This window comes from Ranitomeya imitator, chromosome 2, assembly GCF_032444005.1.
Source record: "Ranitomeya imitator isolate aRanImi1 chromosome 2, aRanImi1.pri, whole genome shotgun sequence".
Lineage (NCBI taxonomy): Eukaryota > Metazoa > Chordata > Amphibia > Anura > Dendrobatidae > Ranitomeya > Ranitomeya imitator.
The window spans coordinates 275,118,784-275,136,971 of record NC_091283.1 but is presented as its reverse complement, the minus strand read 5'-3'; the positions used below and the strand labels follow the sequence as shown (position 1 = coordinate 275,136,971).

The 18,188-nt window shown below is 43.5% G+C and overlaps 1 protein-coding gene across 2 annotated transcripts in view; it reads right to left on the bottom strand.

Moving 5' to 3' along the window:
- Nucleotides 1-233: 233 nt before the first annotated feature.
- The window catches only part of LOC138666900 (zinc finger protein 585A-like), a 30,983-nt gene continuing 13,028 nt past the window's right edge, over nt 234-18,188 (bottom strand). For both annotated transcript variants that reach the window (XM_069755078.1, XM_069755079.1), the window contains exon 7: nt 234-5,994. In XM_069755078.1, the coding sequence (XP_069611179.1) occupies nt 3,695-5,994 (2,300 nt within the window). In that variant the 3' untranslated portion in view covers nt 234-3,694. The remainder of the gene's footprint in view (nt 5,995-18,188) is intronic.

Here is an 18,188-nt window from a genome sequence, read left to right as displayed (position 1 = left end):
AGGACTATATAAAAAGAGGAGAGCCCTGCATGAATCCTGTAAAATATGGGAGGATTGGAGAATTCACCAAGACATGGATATTATGTCCTTACTTGGCGATAGCTGGGTAATATTATTACTTGTATCGATAGAGATATGTCAGATTAACGTCCTTGGAGTGAAGCAAATAAAATCTGTTCCCATAATGTCCTTCCTGTTTCAGGTGAAAACTAAAGAACTTGGAGACTTGGGACTTCTCTTTCATAATGTTTATTTTCACATGAATATACAGATTGCCGTATTCAGATTAAATATGTTGATTAATATAATAAGATACTTGCTAATTGCTATGTGGTTCAGAACAAGAAGGGGGAGGGGGTTTGGATGGGTGTTGTCTTTTGTTGTATGTTGAAAAATTCAAGAAAAATTTATCTGATTTATAAAAAAGATTTTACAAAGAGGTTAAACAATACATCATATGCAGTGCATGAAATAAACAAGATTAACACAGGAAACTTACTATGGTGATCACAGAGATGATTTGTCTTAGTGAAGGAGAGCACTGCGATTGGGAACGTCCAGTGAACGGGATCGTACATACACTGATATATATCTTTCTGCATGAACCCAGATCATAATTAGCCTTGACCTTTTATCAGCACCTAAGTTACACCCAGACACCCCTCGTTGATGACCTCACGTGGGCCGGGTGGTGGGATGTTCTCAGCCCTTCAGGATTTTATAAATTCCCAACATTAATAATAGCTTCACTCCTGCAGAATTTCAAGATCGTGATTTTACCTTTCCATATAGATAGTGATCAGGACATGGCTGGAGTCAGCGATCTGAGCACTACTGATTTGGGGCTTATAGGCAGGTGTTGCTGTATGGATTTTAATATTTTTTTATAACAGTCTTATAGTCACAAACCTATGGTAAGTTGTAAAGTAATCTCCCGTTCTCATTCAATTATACGACTGTCTGTTATATCTTTTGTACAATTTGTCAATAACATATAATATGATTTTCCATTAATTCATTTTTCACACTCCAGGTATGGTAATGGATTCTCTGTGTGGCATTTTCCAGCAGTGTCGGCGCTTGCGTCCCCGGGGTTCATGTGAGGTTGTTACATCATGTGAAACCTGCCCCCAATCAGCACTGGCATCACCATCCCCCACCTTCGGACAAATCAAACATCAGGAGGAAGTCAGAGAGCAGCCGCCGCCCTGGCTGCCAGTTGATATTCAATACATCCAAAGGCGGGGACAGTACAGCCGGTAGTGATTGGGAGCAGGGCTCGTGTGATGTAACACCCTCAGTGAGCCTCGGGAATGTGGGTCCTGACACCGCTGAAACGGCGCCGGCACAGAAGAGAGGAGTGTTTTTATTTTAATGAGGCCAAACATGAGGAATGACAAGGGGTTGTTGTCAGTTAAACCATTTCCAACATTCTGAACATAAAAAAGCTTCTCCCTTGGGTGACTGCTCTGAAGTTTATTAAGAGTTGATTTTCAAGCAAAATATGTACAACATTGAGGGTATGTTTCCACAGACAGTAAACGCTGCGGGTTTGATGATGCGTTCATCCGCAGCGTCCAGATGTTACAGCATAATGGGTGGGATTTCAAGAAATCCCATCTCCACTATGCGTTCAGAGACATCTGCGGCAGCCCTGTGTAAGCGAACATGCGGAGGGTCTTTCCAGACCGCAGCATGTCCATTTATGTTGCGGAGACCAGGCCCCTTTCACTCCCTCCTGTAATCATGGAACACCCAGTGCCGGAGAGAGAGCGGGGCGCGAAATGCAGGAGTTCAAAGAGGGGGCGTGTCATGCAGGGAGAGACGCTAGCCAATGAACGCTTTCCCCACCAGACTGAGGAGAGCGCTCACTGGTTTCAGTCTGTCCTCTTGCATGGCGCGTCCCAATGGTGAGTACTCACCTGTGGTCGGGGCCTCGGCTGCACAGCACACAGGGACAACAGTGGAGGACGAGCAGGACTTGCAGTGTGTCTTCTACTCCCTCCACTGTTCTATTCGGAGCAGGCTGCGGCATCTCCTCAATGTGAAGAGATGGGGGAGGAACTCACTGCACGGGACAGCACTGCAGAACCAGGGGGCTAATATCAGTCTGCTCTGTGCCCCATCCCCCACAGTTGTTTCTGCAGCCCTCTCCAGCTGAACTATGTGACCTCATCCAGGGCTCATCTGATATCACAGATTAGCATGTGTGTATATACAGTATGTATGTGTGCATCTGTGTATATACAGTATGTATGTGTGCATCTGTGTATATACAGTATGTATGTGTGCATCTGTGTATGTACAATATGTGTGCATCTGTGTGTATGCTTCTATCTGTGGATGTATGTATGTATGTATGTATGTATGTATGCAAGTGTGTGTGTGTGATTGGTTTTGCCGGAACAAACATCCTTCTTCTCATCAGCACATCGCCCAGTGAAAACTGCAGATATGCTGGTAAGATGATACTGTACAGGGACAGATTGATCTACTAGTGATCATTCTGTCCCCATCATTATTCCTCAGCAGGTGTAAAGAAGCTGGGAAACAAGTGGCGAATGACTTCAATATTGTTGATCACACTCGTTTAGTGGCCTGAAATCAACGCATGTAGCTACAACCAAAATGTTTTTGTGTGATGTGCAATATGTTACTATTTGGGGCCTCATTATAAACTTTTGCCTAGGGCCCCACTTTCCCTAAAACCGGCCCTGCTCACCAGCCTGAGAATACCAGGCCGCAGCGGTCTCCTTTTTCCTTGCCTGGTTAACAAAAATAGGGGGACCCACGCCGTTTTTTTTTTGGAGGGGATCCCACTATTTGTGCTAACCATCCAAGGTAAGCAGACTGCTGCAGCCTGGTAATATCAGGCTGGTAAGATTCTTGGATATTGGATCCTTACCAAACTTAAATAACAGTCCCAGTAGTCTGCTTTACTCTCGCTGGTTAATTAATATAGGAGGACCCAAGGACATATTTTTTTAATTATTTATTTATTAAAAAGGAAAGGACCTCTGTGTGCTTTGCTTCACTTAATGTGTCATGTATTTCTGGCTGTGTCATAAGATTCACCATTATATAAATTAGTACACATGCGAAGTAAGCTGCGTTCCCACAATTAATACGCATGTGACTAGGAAGATGTTGTGGTTTTACCAAATCTGATGATAGTGAATGGGAAATTTACCCAGCGGAGACGAAGAGTCTCCACTACATAAATGGACATGCTGCAGTCTGGAAAGACGTGCTGCATGTCCGTCTCTGCGGGTGAGCCGTGAGAGTCGGTGCATGCCTAGTGGACATGGGATTTCTTGAAATACCATCCACTATGCTGTTACAGCTGGATGCTGCAGGTTGGACATTGCGAATGAATGCAGGGCCCAACCCACAGTGTATACTGACTGTGGGAACATATCCCAATATATCTACAAACAGGAAATCACTATTTTTTTCCTTCCCAGAAGCCAGCTTTCAATTAGCTTTATTCCAAGTGACACAAAAAAACATATGCAATGAAAAAAAACGCATCAAATACACATGTAAAAAATGCAGGTGACCTGCCAGTGAACTCAGGTGCAAATTTTACCTGCATCAAATCCTGAGCACATACTGAGCCATTCGTGACTGTGGAAATATCAAAAAGGATTCTCCCCTATGAGACTTTTATTGTGACTAAGGAGAGATGTTTTCTTCACAAAATATTTCCCACATGCTGAACAGAAAAAGTCTTCTCCCCTTTGTGGGTGCTTTGGTGACCAAGAAGAAATGATTTCTTCACAAAACATTTCCCACATTCTGAGCATGAAAAAGGCTTCTCCCGTGTGTGAGTTCGCTGATGTGTTTTAAGATGTGTTGTAGTTTTAAAACATTTCCCACATTCTGAACATGAAAAAGGCCTCTCCCCTGTGTGAAATTTCTGATGTTTGAGAAGAACCGATTTATCTCTAAAACATTTCCCACATTCTGAACATGTAAATGGCTTCTCCCCTGTGTGAATTCTATGATGTTTGAGAAGACTTGATTTCTCTGTATAACATCTCCCACATTCTGAACATGAAAATGGCCTCTCCCCTGTGTGAATTCTCTGATGTCTGAGAAGAACTGATTTATCTCTAAAACATTTCCCACATTCTGAACATGAACAAGGCCTCTCCCCTGTGTGAGTTCTTTGGTGTCTTTCAAGAAACGATTTACGGTTAAAACATTTCCCACATTCTGAACATGAAAAAGGCTTCTCCCCTGTGTGAGTTCGCTGATGTGTTTTAAGATGTGTTGTAGTTTTAAAACATTTCCCACATTCTGAACATGAAAATAGCTTCTCCTCTGTGTGAAATTTCTGATGTTTGAGAAGACCTGATTTAGTTGTAAAACAATTCCCACATTCTGAACATGAAAATGGCTTCTCCCCTGTGTGAGTTCGCTGATGTGTTTTAAGATGTGTTGTAGTTTTAAAACATTTCCCACATTCTGAACATGAAAATAGCTTCTCCCCTGTGTGAAATTTCTGATGTTTGAGAAGACCTGATTTAGTTGTAAAACAATTCCCACATTCTGAACATGAAAATGGCTTCTCCCCTGTGTGAATTCTATGATGTTTGAGAAGACTTGATTTCTCTGTAAAACATCTCCCACATTCTGAACATGAAAATGGCCTCTCCCCTGTGTGAATTTTCTGATGTTTGAGAAGACTTGATTTCTCTGTAAAACATCTCCCACATTCTGAACATGAAAATGGCTTCTCCCCTGTGTGAGTTCGCTGATGTGTTTTAAGATGTGCTGTAGTTTTAAAACAATTCCCACATTCTGAACATGAAAAAGGCTTCTCCCCTGTGTGAGTTCGCTGATGTGTTTTAAGATGTGTTGCAGTTTTAAACCATTTCCCACATTCTGTACATGAAAATGGCTTCTCTCCTGTGTGAAATTTCTGATGTGAGAGAAGACCTGATTTAGTTGTAAAACAATTCCCACATTCTGAACATGAAAATGGCTTCTCCCCTGTGTGAAATCTCTGATGTGTGAGAAAACCTGATTTAGTTGTAAAACAATTCCCACATTCTGAACATGAAAATAGCCTCTCCCCTGTGTGAATTCTCTGATGTCTGAGAAGGTTTGATTTGCCCATAAAACATTTCCCACATTCTGAACATGAAAATGGCTTTTCCCCTGTGTGAAATCTCTGATGTTTGAGAAGATCTGATTTCACTGTAAAACATTTCCCACATTCTGAACATGTAAATGGCTTCTCCCCTGTGTGAATTCTATGATGTTTGAGAAGGTTTGATTTGTCCATAAAACATTTCCCACATTCTGAACATGAAAATAGCCTCTCCCCTGTGTGAATTCTCTGATGACTGAGAAGGTTGGATTTGCCCATAAAACATTTCCCACATTCTGAACATGAAAATGGCTTCTCCCCTGTGTGAAATCTCTGATGTTTGAGAAGAGCTGATTTCACTGTAAAACATTTCCCACATTCTGAACATGTAAATGGCTTCTCCCCTGTGTGAATTCTATGATGTCTGAGAAGGTTTGATTTGTCCATAAAACATTTCCCACATTCTGAACATGAAAATGGCTTCTCCCCTGTGTGAGTTCTATGGTGAAGAACCAGATATGATTTCTTCTTAAAACATTTCCCACACTTGGAACAAGAATAGTAATTCTCTACTGTGTGAATTTTTTGATGTTTTACAAAAGATTTTTCGAAAGGAAAACGCTCTTCATATTCTAAACTTGAAAATGACTTTTTTGCTTTATGACCAGTTACTTTTCGAATGCTTATTTTATGACTTTGATTTTCCTTAATAGTCTGTAATGAATCAGAAGACAGGACCTGTTTGAAAGGATCAGATGAGAGATCATCGCTGTGAAGGGATGATGGTATATCTGGAGTAATGGCATTTACTTTAATTGTATCCTGTGGAATCTCAAGATCATCTGATTTAAAAATTGAAGATGTCAGCTGTCCCTCTGGTCTCCTGGTACAGTCATCTGCCAAGAATAAAATCAAACAAATTTTGAATAAAATATCCTTGACTTATATTTTTGAACTTTTCTACTTAACTTGCTATTTTTACACACAGTTTAAGTAAAATATTGATTTACCATGACATTGACAACTCACAGGCCAATAGAAAATCTCATAAGATGCACGAGTAGATCATCGTGCTTCACTGTTTGTTCACTCTGCTTCCCAAATATCGAATTAAAAGCCACCAAACTGTATTGCAGGCAAAAATAATACCAATAAAAACTTTAGTCATGTGATATTAAGTCCCCACTCAGGTCCATCATCGGTCAGTGGAAAAACAGGTTTCCACATTATTAATGGCTCAAAGTCTTTTGAAAAGCAACATGGCTTCAATAAACCAATCCAGCAATATCAGCGCTGCTGGAAGGTGCCAGATACAAGCTTGTTCTCCTCTGGTTCAGTCCTCTGTGCTCAGCTCCTGGCTTCTCTTTTAATCACCTGTTGCGACCCAGACCCGTTTACTGACTACTCTTGCATCTTCTGATGAGCGCCCATTTTCACAAGTCAGCTACAGCTACCACTGCTCTGTCAGTGTTGCAGCAGCAAGTCCACCGAGGTTTTAGGGTTTAAATATGGGTCGATAGAGGAGAAGATAGCGCTTTACGCTGACGATATACTGCTATTTCTGGGAGACCCGCATGACTCATTGAGCAATGCTATGCGGCTCATCGAGGGATTTGGCTCTCTATCAGGACTAAAAATAAACTGGAATAAATCAATTTTAATCATGGTGGATGATGTGGGAGGTGAGCTGGGTGATTCTACAGAAGGGGGTAGACTTAAGATAGCATACCAATTCAAGTATCTGGGGATATTAATCTCTTTGCCAATTACAAATTATTTGCATAAGAATCTGACACCGGTACTGGAAACTCTTAAGGCTAAGGTAGGGGCTTGGTCTAAGCTGCATTTGTCTGTTGTGAATCGAATTAATCTTATCAAAATTATTCTGATGCCTAAAATGCCGATATTCTGATGCCGATACCTGTGGTCAAGACCTTTGTCAGAACTAGCGACCCGACGGGCACTCACTGGCAGCTGAACAGGGGGTTGGCAGCTGAACAGGGGGTTGGCCTGGATGGCTGGTGCTGGGGACAGCCTGTGACCCTGGTGAGCCATGAGAGCTGTACCAGTGGTGCTTGTAGGAGCTGGGCACTCTCAAGAGAAAACAAACAGGACATGCGGTCACGTGACCGTGAGTTAGAGGGGTGGGCGGAGCCTAGCACCGCTGTTTGAGCCCACAGCGTGGGGCTGCAGTGGCATCGGGGGAAAAGTGCAAAAGGGAGAAGACACCCGAGAAGACACCCCAGGGATGTAAATAGGGGTGACAGGAAAACACGTAGTCACACAAGCCAAAGTCAAATACAGAGAGGTCGGCGCAGTATACAGGGGCAGACAGAAGAATAGTCAGGATGTAGCAAGAGATCAGTAAACCAGAATGGGCAATAGACGGTACAGAAACGGCAGGCAAGAATCACAACAGGGACGGAACCAGATCAGAAACCAAACAAATAGACAGTAGTACATGCACAAAGCAGAGACACACCAGAGTCAGATGCACTCAGCCAAGGTTCAGAGTATAAACGACAAAGATTGGCCGCATAGTGAGGCTATAAAAAGACTCCCAGACTCCTCCCTCATTTCGGTCTATCGGCCCAGCCGACCGCTGCGCTCTGCAAATGACTTTCGGCTAACCTCTGCACTAATCCGTACCTCCCACTCCCGACTCCAAGACTTCTCCCGCGCTGCGCCAATCCTCTGGAATGCTCTACCCCAAGATATTAGGACCATCCACAACTTCCATAGTTTTAGGCGCTCGCTCAAAACACATTTGTTCAGAGCGGCCTACCATGTTAACTAATCAAAGTCATTTCATGTTTGTGTGTGCAGCCCATTCACTATCTCCATCTACCCCCCACCCCCTGAAGATGGCTGGACCATCATTGTTAATACATCATTGTAAATACACACTTACAAGGGATTCAAGCTTGAGGAGGCTAATTTGCATATTCCAGGTGCCTTCGGGGAAAAGCGAAGTCTCCCTAAGCTAGAAGATTGTTGGGTACAGGCGGGACCAGCTGCTTGGAAAGCATCACCAAACTAGGGATTCAAGCTTGAGGAGGCTAATTTGCATATTCCAGGTGCCTTCTGGGAAAAGCGAAGTCTCCCTAAGCTAGAAGATCGTTGGGTACAGCCGGGACAAGCTGCTTGGAAAGCATCACCAAACCAGGGATTCAAGCTTGAGGAGGCTAATTTGCATATTCCAGGTGCCTTCAGGGAAAAGCGAAGTCTCCCTAAACTAGAAGATCGTTGGGTACAGCCGGGACCAGCTGCTTGGAAAGCATCACCAAACCAGGGATTCAAGCTTGAGGAGGCTAATTTGCATATTCCAGGTGCCTTCTGGGAAAAGCAAAGTCTCCCTAAGCTAGAAGATCGTTGGGTACAGCCGGGACCAGCTGCTTGGAAAGCATCACCAAACCAGGGATTCAAGCTTGAGGAGGCTAATTTGCATATTCCAGGTGCCTTCTGGGAAAAGCAAAGTCTCCCTAAGCTAGAAGATCGTTGGGTACAGCCGGGACCAGCTGCTTGGAAAGCATCACCAAACCGTGCCTGTAGGACATTATTGCAAGAGAGCTTGGCTGAGTAGATTACACAAGAAGGAAAACACACAGCAAGTCAGCAGGATCTAGGAGCAACATGGCAGATGTGACAACCTACATGGTCAGCTGCAGCATGTGCTACATGTTCACAGATCGACAGAAGAAGAATCAAATTTCACCTGTCAGAAGTGTAGACTAGTGGCCCTTTTAGAAGAAAAGGTGCGGGGTCTGGAAGAAAGAATAGCAACTTTGAAACTCAAAGAGAATGAAGACTTTCTAGACAGAACAGAAGCATCTCTACTGGTCACAGAAGGTGAAAAAAGTGTCAGAGAACCTCCAAAAGCAGATGAGTGGAAGCATGTGACCAAAAGAAGCAAGAAGACCATGGAGAAATCACCAACCACACAACTGAAGAACCGATATCAAATCTTTGTAGAGGATGAAGATGGCACACCTAAGGATGAAGCAATACCAGCAAGCAAAAAAGAAAAGGGCACACAGCAACAAGTGACAGCAAAAAGTACAGCCAAGAAGCAACGAAGAGTGGTGGTGTTGGGAGACTCACTACTGAGAGGCACAGAAGCAGCCATCTGCAGACCGGACATAACTGCAAGAGAAGTATGCTGCCTTCCAGGTGCGATGATCAAGGATGTGACCGATAGGATACCAAAGCTCTTCAGCTCCAAGGACGTCCACCCATTTCTTCTGATACATGTTGGCACCAATGACACGGCAAGGAAGGACCTACCGACAATCTGCAAAGACTTTGAAGAGTTGGGGAAGAAAGTAAAGGAACTGGATGCACAGGTAGTTTTTTCTTCTATCCTTCCAGTAGACGGGCATGGCACCAGGAGATGGAACAGGATCCTTGATGCAAACAACTGGCTAAGACGATGGTGCAGACAACAAGGATTCGGATTCCTGGACCACGGTGTGAATTACTGGTACGATGGACTCCTCGCCAGAGACGGACTACACCTCAACAAACCTGGGAAACACACATTCGCCAGAAGACTCGCTACACTCATCAGGAGGGCGTTAAACTAGAAGAAGAGGGGACCGGAAGAAAAACATTAGACTTGAACAAAGAAGACCCAGGAAAACATACTCAGAAGGGAGGTAAGAACATTTCTAAAACAATCCACAGCGAGGAGATTGGAACAAAACAAAATCCTCTAAACTGCATGCTCGCAAACGCCAGAAGCCTGACAAACAAGATGGAAGAACTAGAAGCAGAAATATCTACAGGTAACTTTGACATAGTGGGAATAACCGAGACATGGTTAGATGAAAGCTATGACTGGGCAGTTAACTTACAGGGTTACAGTCTGTTTAGAAAGGATCGTAAAAATCGGAGAGGAGGAGGGGTTTGTCTCTATGTAAAGTCTTGTCTAAAGTCCACTTTAAGGGAGGATATTAGCGAAGGAAATGAGGATGTCGAGTCCATATGGGTCGAAATTCATGGAGGGAAAAATGGTAACAAAATTCTCATTGGGGTCTGTTACAAACCCCCAAATATAACAGAAACCATGGAAAGTCTACTTCTAAAGCAGATAGATGAAGCTGCAACCCATAATGAGGTCCTGGTTATGGGGGACTTTAACTACCCGGATATTAACTGGGAAACAGAAACCTGTGAAACCCATAAAGGCAACAGGTTTCTGCTAATAACCAAGAAAAATTATCTTTCACAATTGGTGCAGAATCCAACCAGAGGAGCAGCACTTTTAGACCTAATACTATCTAATAGACCTGACAGAATAACAAATCTGCAGGTGGTTGGGCATCTAGGAAATAGCGACCACAATATTGTACAGTTTCACCTGTCTTTCACTAGGGGGACTTGTCAGGGAGTCACAAAAACACTGAACTTTAGGAAGGCAAAGTTTGACCAGCTTAGAGATGCCCTTAATCTGGTAGACTGGGACAATATCCTCAGAAATAAGAATACAGATAATAAATGGGAAATGTTTAAGAGCATCCTAAATAGGCAGTGTAAGCGGTTTATACCTTGTGGGAATAAAAGGACTAGAAATAGGAAAAACCCAATGTGGCTAAACAAAGAAGTAAGACAGGCAATTAACAGTAAAAAGAAAGCATTTGCACTACTAAAGCAGGATGGAAGCTCTAAAAAACTATAGGGAGAAAAATACTTTATCTAAAAAACTAATTAAAGCTGCCAAAAAGGAAACAGAGAAGCACATTGCTAAGGAGAGTAAAACTAATCCCAAACTGTTCTTCAACTATATCAATAGTAAAAGAATAAAAACTGAAAACGTAGGCCCCTTAAAAAATAGTGAGGAAAGAATGGTTGTAGATGACGAGGAAAAAGCTAACATATTAAACACCTTCTTCTCCACGGTATTCACGGTGGAAAATGAAATGCTAGGTGAAATCCCAAGAAACAATGAAAACCCTATATTAAGGGTCACCAATCTAACCCAAGAAGAGGTGCGAAACCGGCTAAATAAGATTAAAATAGATAAATCTCCGGGTCCGGATGGCATACACCCACGAGTACTAAGTAATGTAATAGATAAACCATTATTTCTTATTTTTAGGGACTCTATAGCGACAGGGTCTGTTCTGCAGGACTGGCGCATAGCAAATGTGGTGCCAATATTCAAAAAGGGCTCTAAAAGTGAACCTGGAAATAATAGGCCAGTAAGTCTAACCTCTATTGTTGGTAAAATATTTGAAGGGTTTCTGAGGGATGTTATTCTGGATTATCTCAATGAGAATAACTGTTTAACTCCATATCAGCATGGGTTTATGAGAAATCGCTCCTGTCAAACCAATCTAATCAGTTTTTATGAAGAGGTAAGCTATAGGCTGGACCACGGTGAGTCATTGGACGTGGTATATCTCGATTTTTCCAAAGCGTTTGATACAGTGCCACACAAGAGGTTGGTACACAAAATGAGAATGCTTGGTCTGGGGGAAAATGTGTGTAAATGGGTTAGTAACTAGCTTAGTGATAGAAAGCAGAGGGTGGTTATAAATGGTATAGTCTCTAACTGGGTCGCTGTGACCAGTGGGGTACCGCAGGGGTCAGTATTGGGACCTGTTCTCTTCAACATATTCATTAATGATCTGGTAGAAGGTTTACACAGTAAAATATCGATATTTGCAGATGATACAAAACTATGTAAAGCAGTTAATACAAGAGAAGATAGTATTCTGCTACAGATAAATCTGGATAAGTTGGAAACTTGGGCTGAAAGGTGGCAGATGATGTTTAACAATGATAAATGTAAGGTTATACACATGGGAAGAAGGAATCAATATCACCATTACACACTGAATGGGAAACCACTGGGTAAATCTGACAGGGAGAAGGACTTGGGGATCCTAGTTAATGATAAACTTACCTGGAGCAGCCAGTGCCAGGCAGCAGCTGCCAAGGCAAACAGGATCATGGGGTGCATTAAAAGAGGTCTGGATACACATGATGAGAGCATTATACTGCCTCTGTACAAATCCCTAGTTAGACCGCACATGGAGTACTGTGTCCAGTTTTGGGCACCGGTGCTCAGGAAGGATATAATGGAACTAGAGAGTACAAAGGAGGGCAACAAAATTAATAAAGGGGATGGGAGAACTACAATACCCAGATAGATTAGCGAAATTAGGATTATTTAGTCTAGAAAAAAGACGACTGAGGGGCGATCTAATAACCATGTATAAGTATATAAGGGGACAATACAAATATCTCGCTGAGGATCTCTTTATACCAAGGAAGGTGACGGGCACAAGGGGGCATTCTTTGCGTCTGGAGGAGAGAAGGTTTTTCCACCAACATAGAAGAGGATTCTTTACTGTTAGGGCAGTGAGAATCTGGAATTGCTTGCCTGAGGAGGTGGTGATGGCGAACTCAGTCGAGGGGTTCAAGAGAGGCCTGGATGTCTTCCTGGAGCAGAACAATATTGTATCATACAATTATTAGGTTCTGTAGAAGGACGTAGATCTGGGGATTTATTATGATGGAATATAGGCTGAACTGGATGGACAAATGTCTTTTTTCGGCCTTACTAACTATGTTACTATGTTACCTGTACTTTTTATCTCCCCCACCTCATTGTAGATTGTAAGCTCTCACAAGCAGGGCCGTCTTATTTTACTTTATTGTATTGTTAACGTTATTACCTGTAACGGGGTCTACTGTGCTGTAATACCTCTCCTGCGACGTGGGAAGCCATGCCTGAGCTATCTTTGGGGCGACTGTTCCCTTCGGGGCGCCGAGAGGGTACGAGGAGGTATACTCGCCATGCTCACCTGTTGATGATTCGGGGGAGATCGGAACCTTGAAAGGAACCGTTGCCCCCTTCACTCCATAAAATTAAAAAATAAAAATTTACAGAAAAGTAACAAATAAAATAAAAACGTTGGGGTCTGAACCAGAACTGGTTAGCTGAGAGCCAGCAGGAGGGTGTATACTGCAGAGAAGGAGCTAACTTTCTTTGTATCACTTAAGTGTCAGCAGCATACACCCACAGTCTGTGTCCCCAAATGAGGCGAAGGAGAAATGTACCACAAAACACGTAATGCACTATGGATCACCATATATAACAATTTTTCTAACAAAAAAAAAAAAAAAAAAAAAAAAAAATCAACTACCACAGCTATATACTGAGCAACTGACTACAAAGCCCTACAGACTGCATTCAGCCACTCTCCCTTCTCCTGCAACTCTCTCTTCATCCCTAGCCTAAATGCAATTTGTACAGTTCTGCAAAAATTAAGAGACCACTGCACAGTTTTCTAAAAATTACCATCTCTACATGTCTGACAGCCATTCCATTCCAGTGTCAGTTGAATTCCAACTAGAGTACATCTCATTCTACTTAATGTGCTTCTGATAAGGTGATCACCTGAACCAAATCTTATTTAATGAGGGAAAGTATAAAAAACCCTGCTGTGGTCTTCACAATCCTCTTGCAATAGGACAAGTTGAATGGCAAAACAAGTGCTAGGAATAGCCCTAAAGTAATTTCGTAACAGGCTTCTAAAGGCAGGCCTCGAGTCATGTAAAGCTAGAAAAAAGCCTTTCATCAATGAGAAGCAAAGGAGAGCCAGGCTGAAGTTTGCCAAAGACCATAAGTATTAGACCATAGAGTACTGGAGTAAGGTAATCTTCTCTGATGATTCTAATTTTCAGCTTTGCCCAACACCTGGTCGTCTAATGGTTAGACAGAAACCTGGAGAGGCGTACAAGCCACGGAGTCTTGCACCCTCTGTGACATTTGGTGCAGGATCGGTGATGATCTGGGGATGCTTCTGCAAGGCTTGAATTAGGCAGGTTAATCTTTGCGAAGGACGTATGATTCAAGCCGCATACAAGGTTATCCTTGAAAAACACTTGCTTCCTTCAGATCAGGCAATGTTTCCCAACTCTGAGGACTGGTTTTTCCAGCAAGACAATGCCTCTTGCCACACAGCAAGGTCAAATAATGTGTGGATGAAGGAGCACCACATCAAGACCTTGTCATGGCCAGCCCGCTCTCCAGACCTGAACCCCATTGAGAACCTCTGGAATGTAATCAAGAGGAAGATGGATTGTCACAAGCCATCAAACCAATTAGAACTGCTTACATTTTTGTGCCAGGAGTGGCATTAGGTCATCCAATAGCAGTGTGAAAGACTGGTGAAAAGCATGCCAAGATGCATGAAAGCTGTGAATAAAAATCATGGTTATTCCACCAAATATTGATTTTTGAACTCTTCCCAAGGTAAAAAATTAGTAATGTTGTTTCTAAATGAATAAGAACTTGTTTTCTTTGTATGATTTGAGGTCTGAAATCACTGTTTCTTTTTTATTATTTTGACAATTTCTCATTTGCTGCAAATAAATACAAAACTTTTAGCTTTGAATTTCAGAGACATGTTGTCAGTAGTTTATAGAATAAAACAACAAATGTCCCGCAAGGTTCAGTCCTAGGGCCCCTGCTCTTCTCCATTTACACTTTTGGCCTGGGACAGCTCACAGAATCTGACGGCTTTCATTATCACATCTATGCCGACGACACACAGATCTACATCTCTGGACCAGATATCACCACCCCACTAACCAGAATCCCTCAATGTCTGTCTGCTATTTCATCCTTCTCCGCTAGATTTCTGAAACTTTACATGGACAAAACAGAATTCATCTTCTTTCCCCCCATCTCACGTGACCCCCCCCCCCCCCCAACCTATCGATTACAGTAAACGGCTGCCCAATCTCCCCAGTCCCACAAGCTCCCTGCCTCGGGGTAATCCTTGACACTGATCTCTCCTTCAAACCACATATCCAAGCCCTTTCCACATCCTACCGCCTTCAACTCAAAAATATTTCACGGATCTGTACATTCCTAAACCAAGAATCTGGAAAAACCCTAGTCCATGCCCTCATCATTGCTTGCCTTGACTACTGCAATCTCCTGCTCTGTGGCCTCCCCTCGAACACTCTCGCACCCCTCCAATCTATTCTAAACTCTGCTACCGACTAATCCACCTATCCTCCCGCTATTCCCCGGCCTCTCCCCTCTGTCAATCCCTTCACTGGCTCCCCATTGCCCTGAGACTCCAGTACAAAGCCCTAACCATGACATACAAAGCCATCCACAACCTGTCTCCTTCCTTAAATTTGTGACCTCGTGTCTCGGTACTTACCTGCATGCAACCTCCGATCCTCACAAGATCTCCTTCTCTACTCCCCTCTTCCCATAATCATATACAAGATTGCTCCCGCACATCACCCCTACTCTTGGACCCTCCACCACAAAATATGAGACTCTCTCCTACCATGGAAACCTTCAAAAAGAGCCTTGTGAAGAAACCAGATTGTATCTTAATTACCCAGACAGCTACGTTTTTGCATAAACAAAAGAACTGTTTTTTTATCTGTATATTGGCTTGTGAATTTAAGTGTTTATGTCTGGTGGGTCAAAAAGACAGACTGCCCACTGATATACTATCTAACATACTGTGTAAGGGTACCGTCACACTATAACATTTCGATCACTACGACGGTACGATTCGTGACGTTCCAGCGATATCGTTACGATATCGCTGTGTCTGACACGCAGCAGCGATCAGGGATCCTGCTGAGAATCGTACGTCGTAGCAGATCGTTTAGAACTCTCTTTTATCGCTGGATCTCCCGCTGTCATCGCTAGATCGGTGTGTGTGACACCGATCTAGCGATGCGATCCAGCGATGCGTTCGCTTGTAACCAGGGTAAACATCGGGTAACTAAGCGCAGGACCGCGCTTAGTTACCCGATGTTTACCCTGGTTACAAGCGTTAAACTAAAAAAAAACAAACAGCACATACTTACATTCTGGTGTCCGTCAGGTCCCTTGCAGTCTGCTTCCCGCACTGTGACTGCCGGCCGTAAAGTGAAAGCAGAGCACAGCGGTGACGTGCTTTCACTTTCACTTTACGGCCGGCAGTCACTGAGTGCGGGAAGCAGACTGCAAGGGACGTGACGGACACCAGATGTAAGTATGTGCTGTTTGTTTTTTTTTAGTTTAACGCTTGTAACCAGGGTAAACATCGGGTAACTACGCGCGGTCCTGCGCTTAGTTACCCGATGTTTACCCTGGTTACCCAGGGACCTCGGCATCGTTGGTCGCTGGAGAGCTGTCTGTGTGACAGCTCCCCAGCGACCACACTACGATTTACCTACGATCACGGCCAGGTCATATCGCTGGTCGTGATCGTAGGTAAATCGTATAGTGTGACGGTACCCTAAGTCTGTAATAGTGGCTGTACATTGAGTGGGTTAAGCTTTGTTTATTGATGTGTGCTTATATGCTAATAGTGCTACTTAATCCCATCACCATTGTTTGCCATATCTTGATGTTGAACTAAAGGACACTGGGTAATTCTAAAAATAGCTTACAGGCCTTGGGTATAAATTGACTCAAGAGTTCACATCCTGGGAGACTGAAGTACACAGAGCTACCAGCAAGACATTCTGCAAACCACACTACAGACAGAAGGAAGGACTGCAGCCAATTCATCATGGCACCATCACGAGGGACACTGGTCTAGGATTCTATAGGATACAACCTAGGGGTTTTCGGCTCCGGTTGGAAGGACACAGATCTGATCCAGTGACCATCTCTGCACCATGGATATGTTTGGAGAAAGCCAGGGTTGGGACCCGCTGGTCGCCTGGTTCCATGGAGATGGTCCGATAAGACGGGTGGTGACTCTCGTGTCAACTGGCTCTGAACCTTGTATGGACTCTATGGACAGTTCTTGGTCATCTCCCTATGCTTGTCGTTGCCCCTTCTCTGTGCGTTCATCCACAGATGGAGTAGCGAGCCTGGGAGCTCTGACATTGTGTCATACTGGAAACACGTGGAGACGCAGTGATATTTTATATGCGCCCATGTACCCATACAATTCCAGGCATGTTGGGAAGGCTCTGTTTGCTATTGTGTGCTGTGGTTCAATAAAGTATTGCCAACCTGTTTTACCTTAACCCTGTGTTGTCTGTGTAGTGTATTGCTCACTGGGAGATAGAGCGGGCGTTCAGTGGTATGAGCCGTGGTCCATGCTAAAGACAGCCAGGCCAGCGGACAAGAGCACCCACTGACCCCGCCTCTCCGTAACAAGCCTGAAGACCCACCTCTTCTGACAAGCCTACAACCTGCAGTAACCACCGATCGACCAAACTGCTGCACGATCAGCTCTACCCTCGCCTACTGCATTCTCACCCATCCCTTGTAGATTGTGAGCCTTCTGCGTGCAGGGTCCTCTCTCCTCCTGTTCCAGTTGTGACTTGTATGGTTTAAGATTATTGTACTTGTTTTTATTATGTATACCCCTCCTCACATGTAAAGCGCCATGGAATAAATGGCGCTATAATAAGTAATAATAATAGTAATAATCTTAACTCAAAAATATACCTATAAAGAGAAAAATCAGACAAACTGAAAATTTTGAAGTGGTCTCTTAATTTTTGCCAGAGCTGTATCTGATACAAACTTCAAAAGCACAAGATTAGAAGGGCTGTTAGTATGATGGTTCAGCTTCAGCACCAGTATCTACACTACAGGACTCAGACATTGTACTGCACACACACACACACACGCCTGGACAAGCACTCTCTCCCTCCAATAACAACTGCCACAGAGCTCTGCAATGGTGTCACTGTGCCGAAACTAACGCCGCCTACCATTTTAACAACCCCCTGATGATGTCACACAGCAAGGAATGAGAGTAATGCCACTACCAAGATGGCTACAGCATTACAGTGACCCGCAGGCAATCCCCGCATGTATTTTGGCTGTGTAACAGTCACCACACAAGCAGAGTGGGGATTCGAAATCGAGCACCGGCTAATGTTTGCCGAGTAACGAGCACATCCGAGCACCCAGATAATCAAGTGATATCCGAGTATCACTGAGCACATTTGCTCATCCCCAATCGGGATTCTAGGAAACCAACAGCATCATTACGCTCCGCTTTCTCTTAGAGGACCATCATAATATTTTTCTTCAAGTGATTTTCTAGCTTGTCAGCACGTTCTATGTACACTATTATTTGGCTTTGTAGTTTAC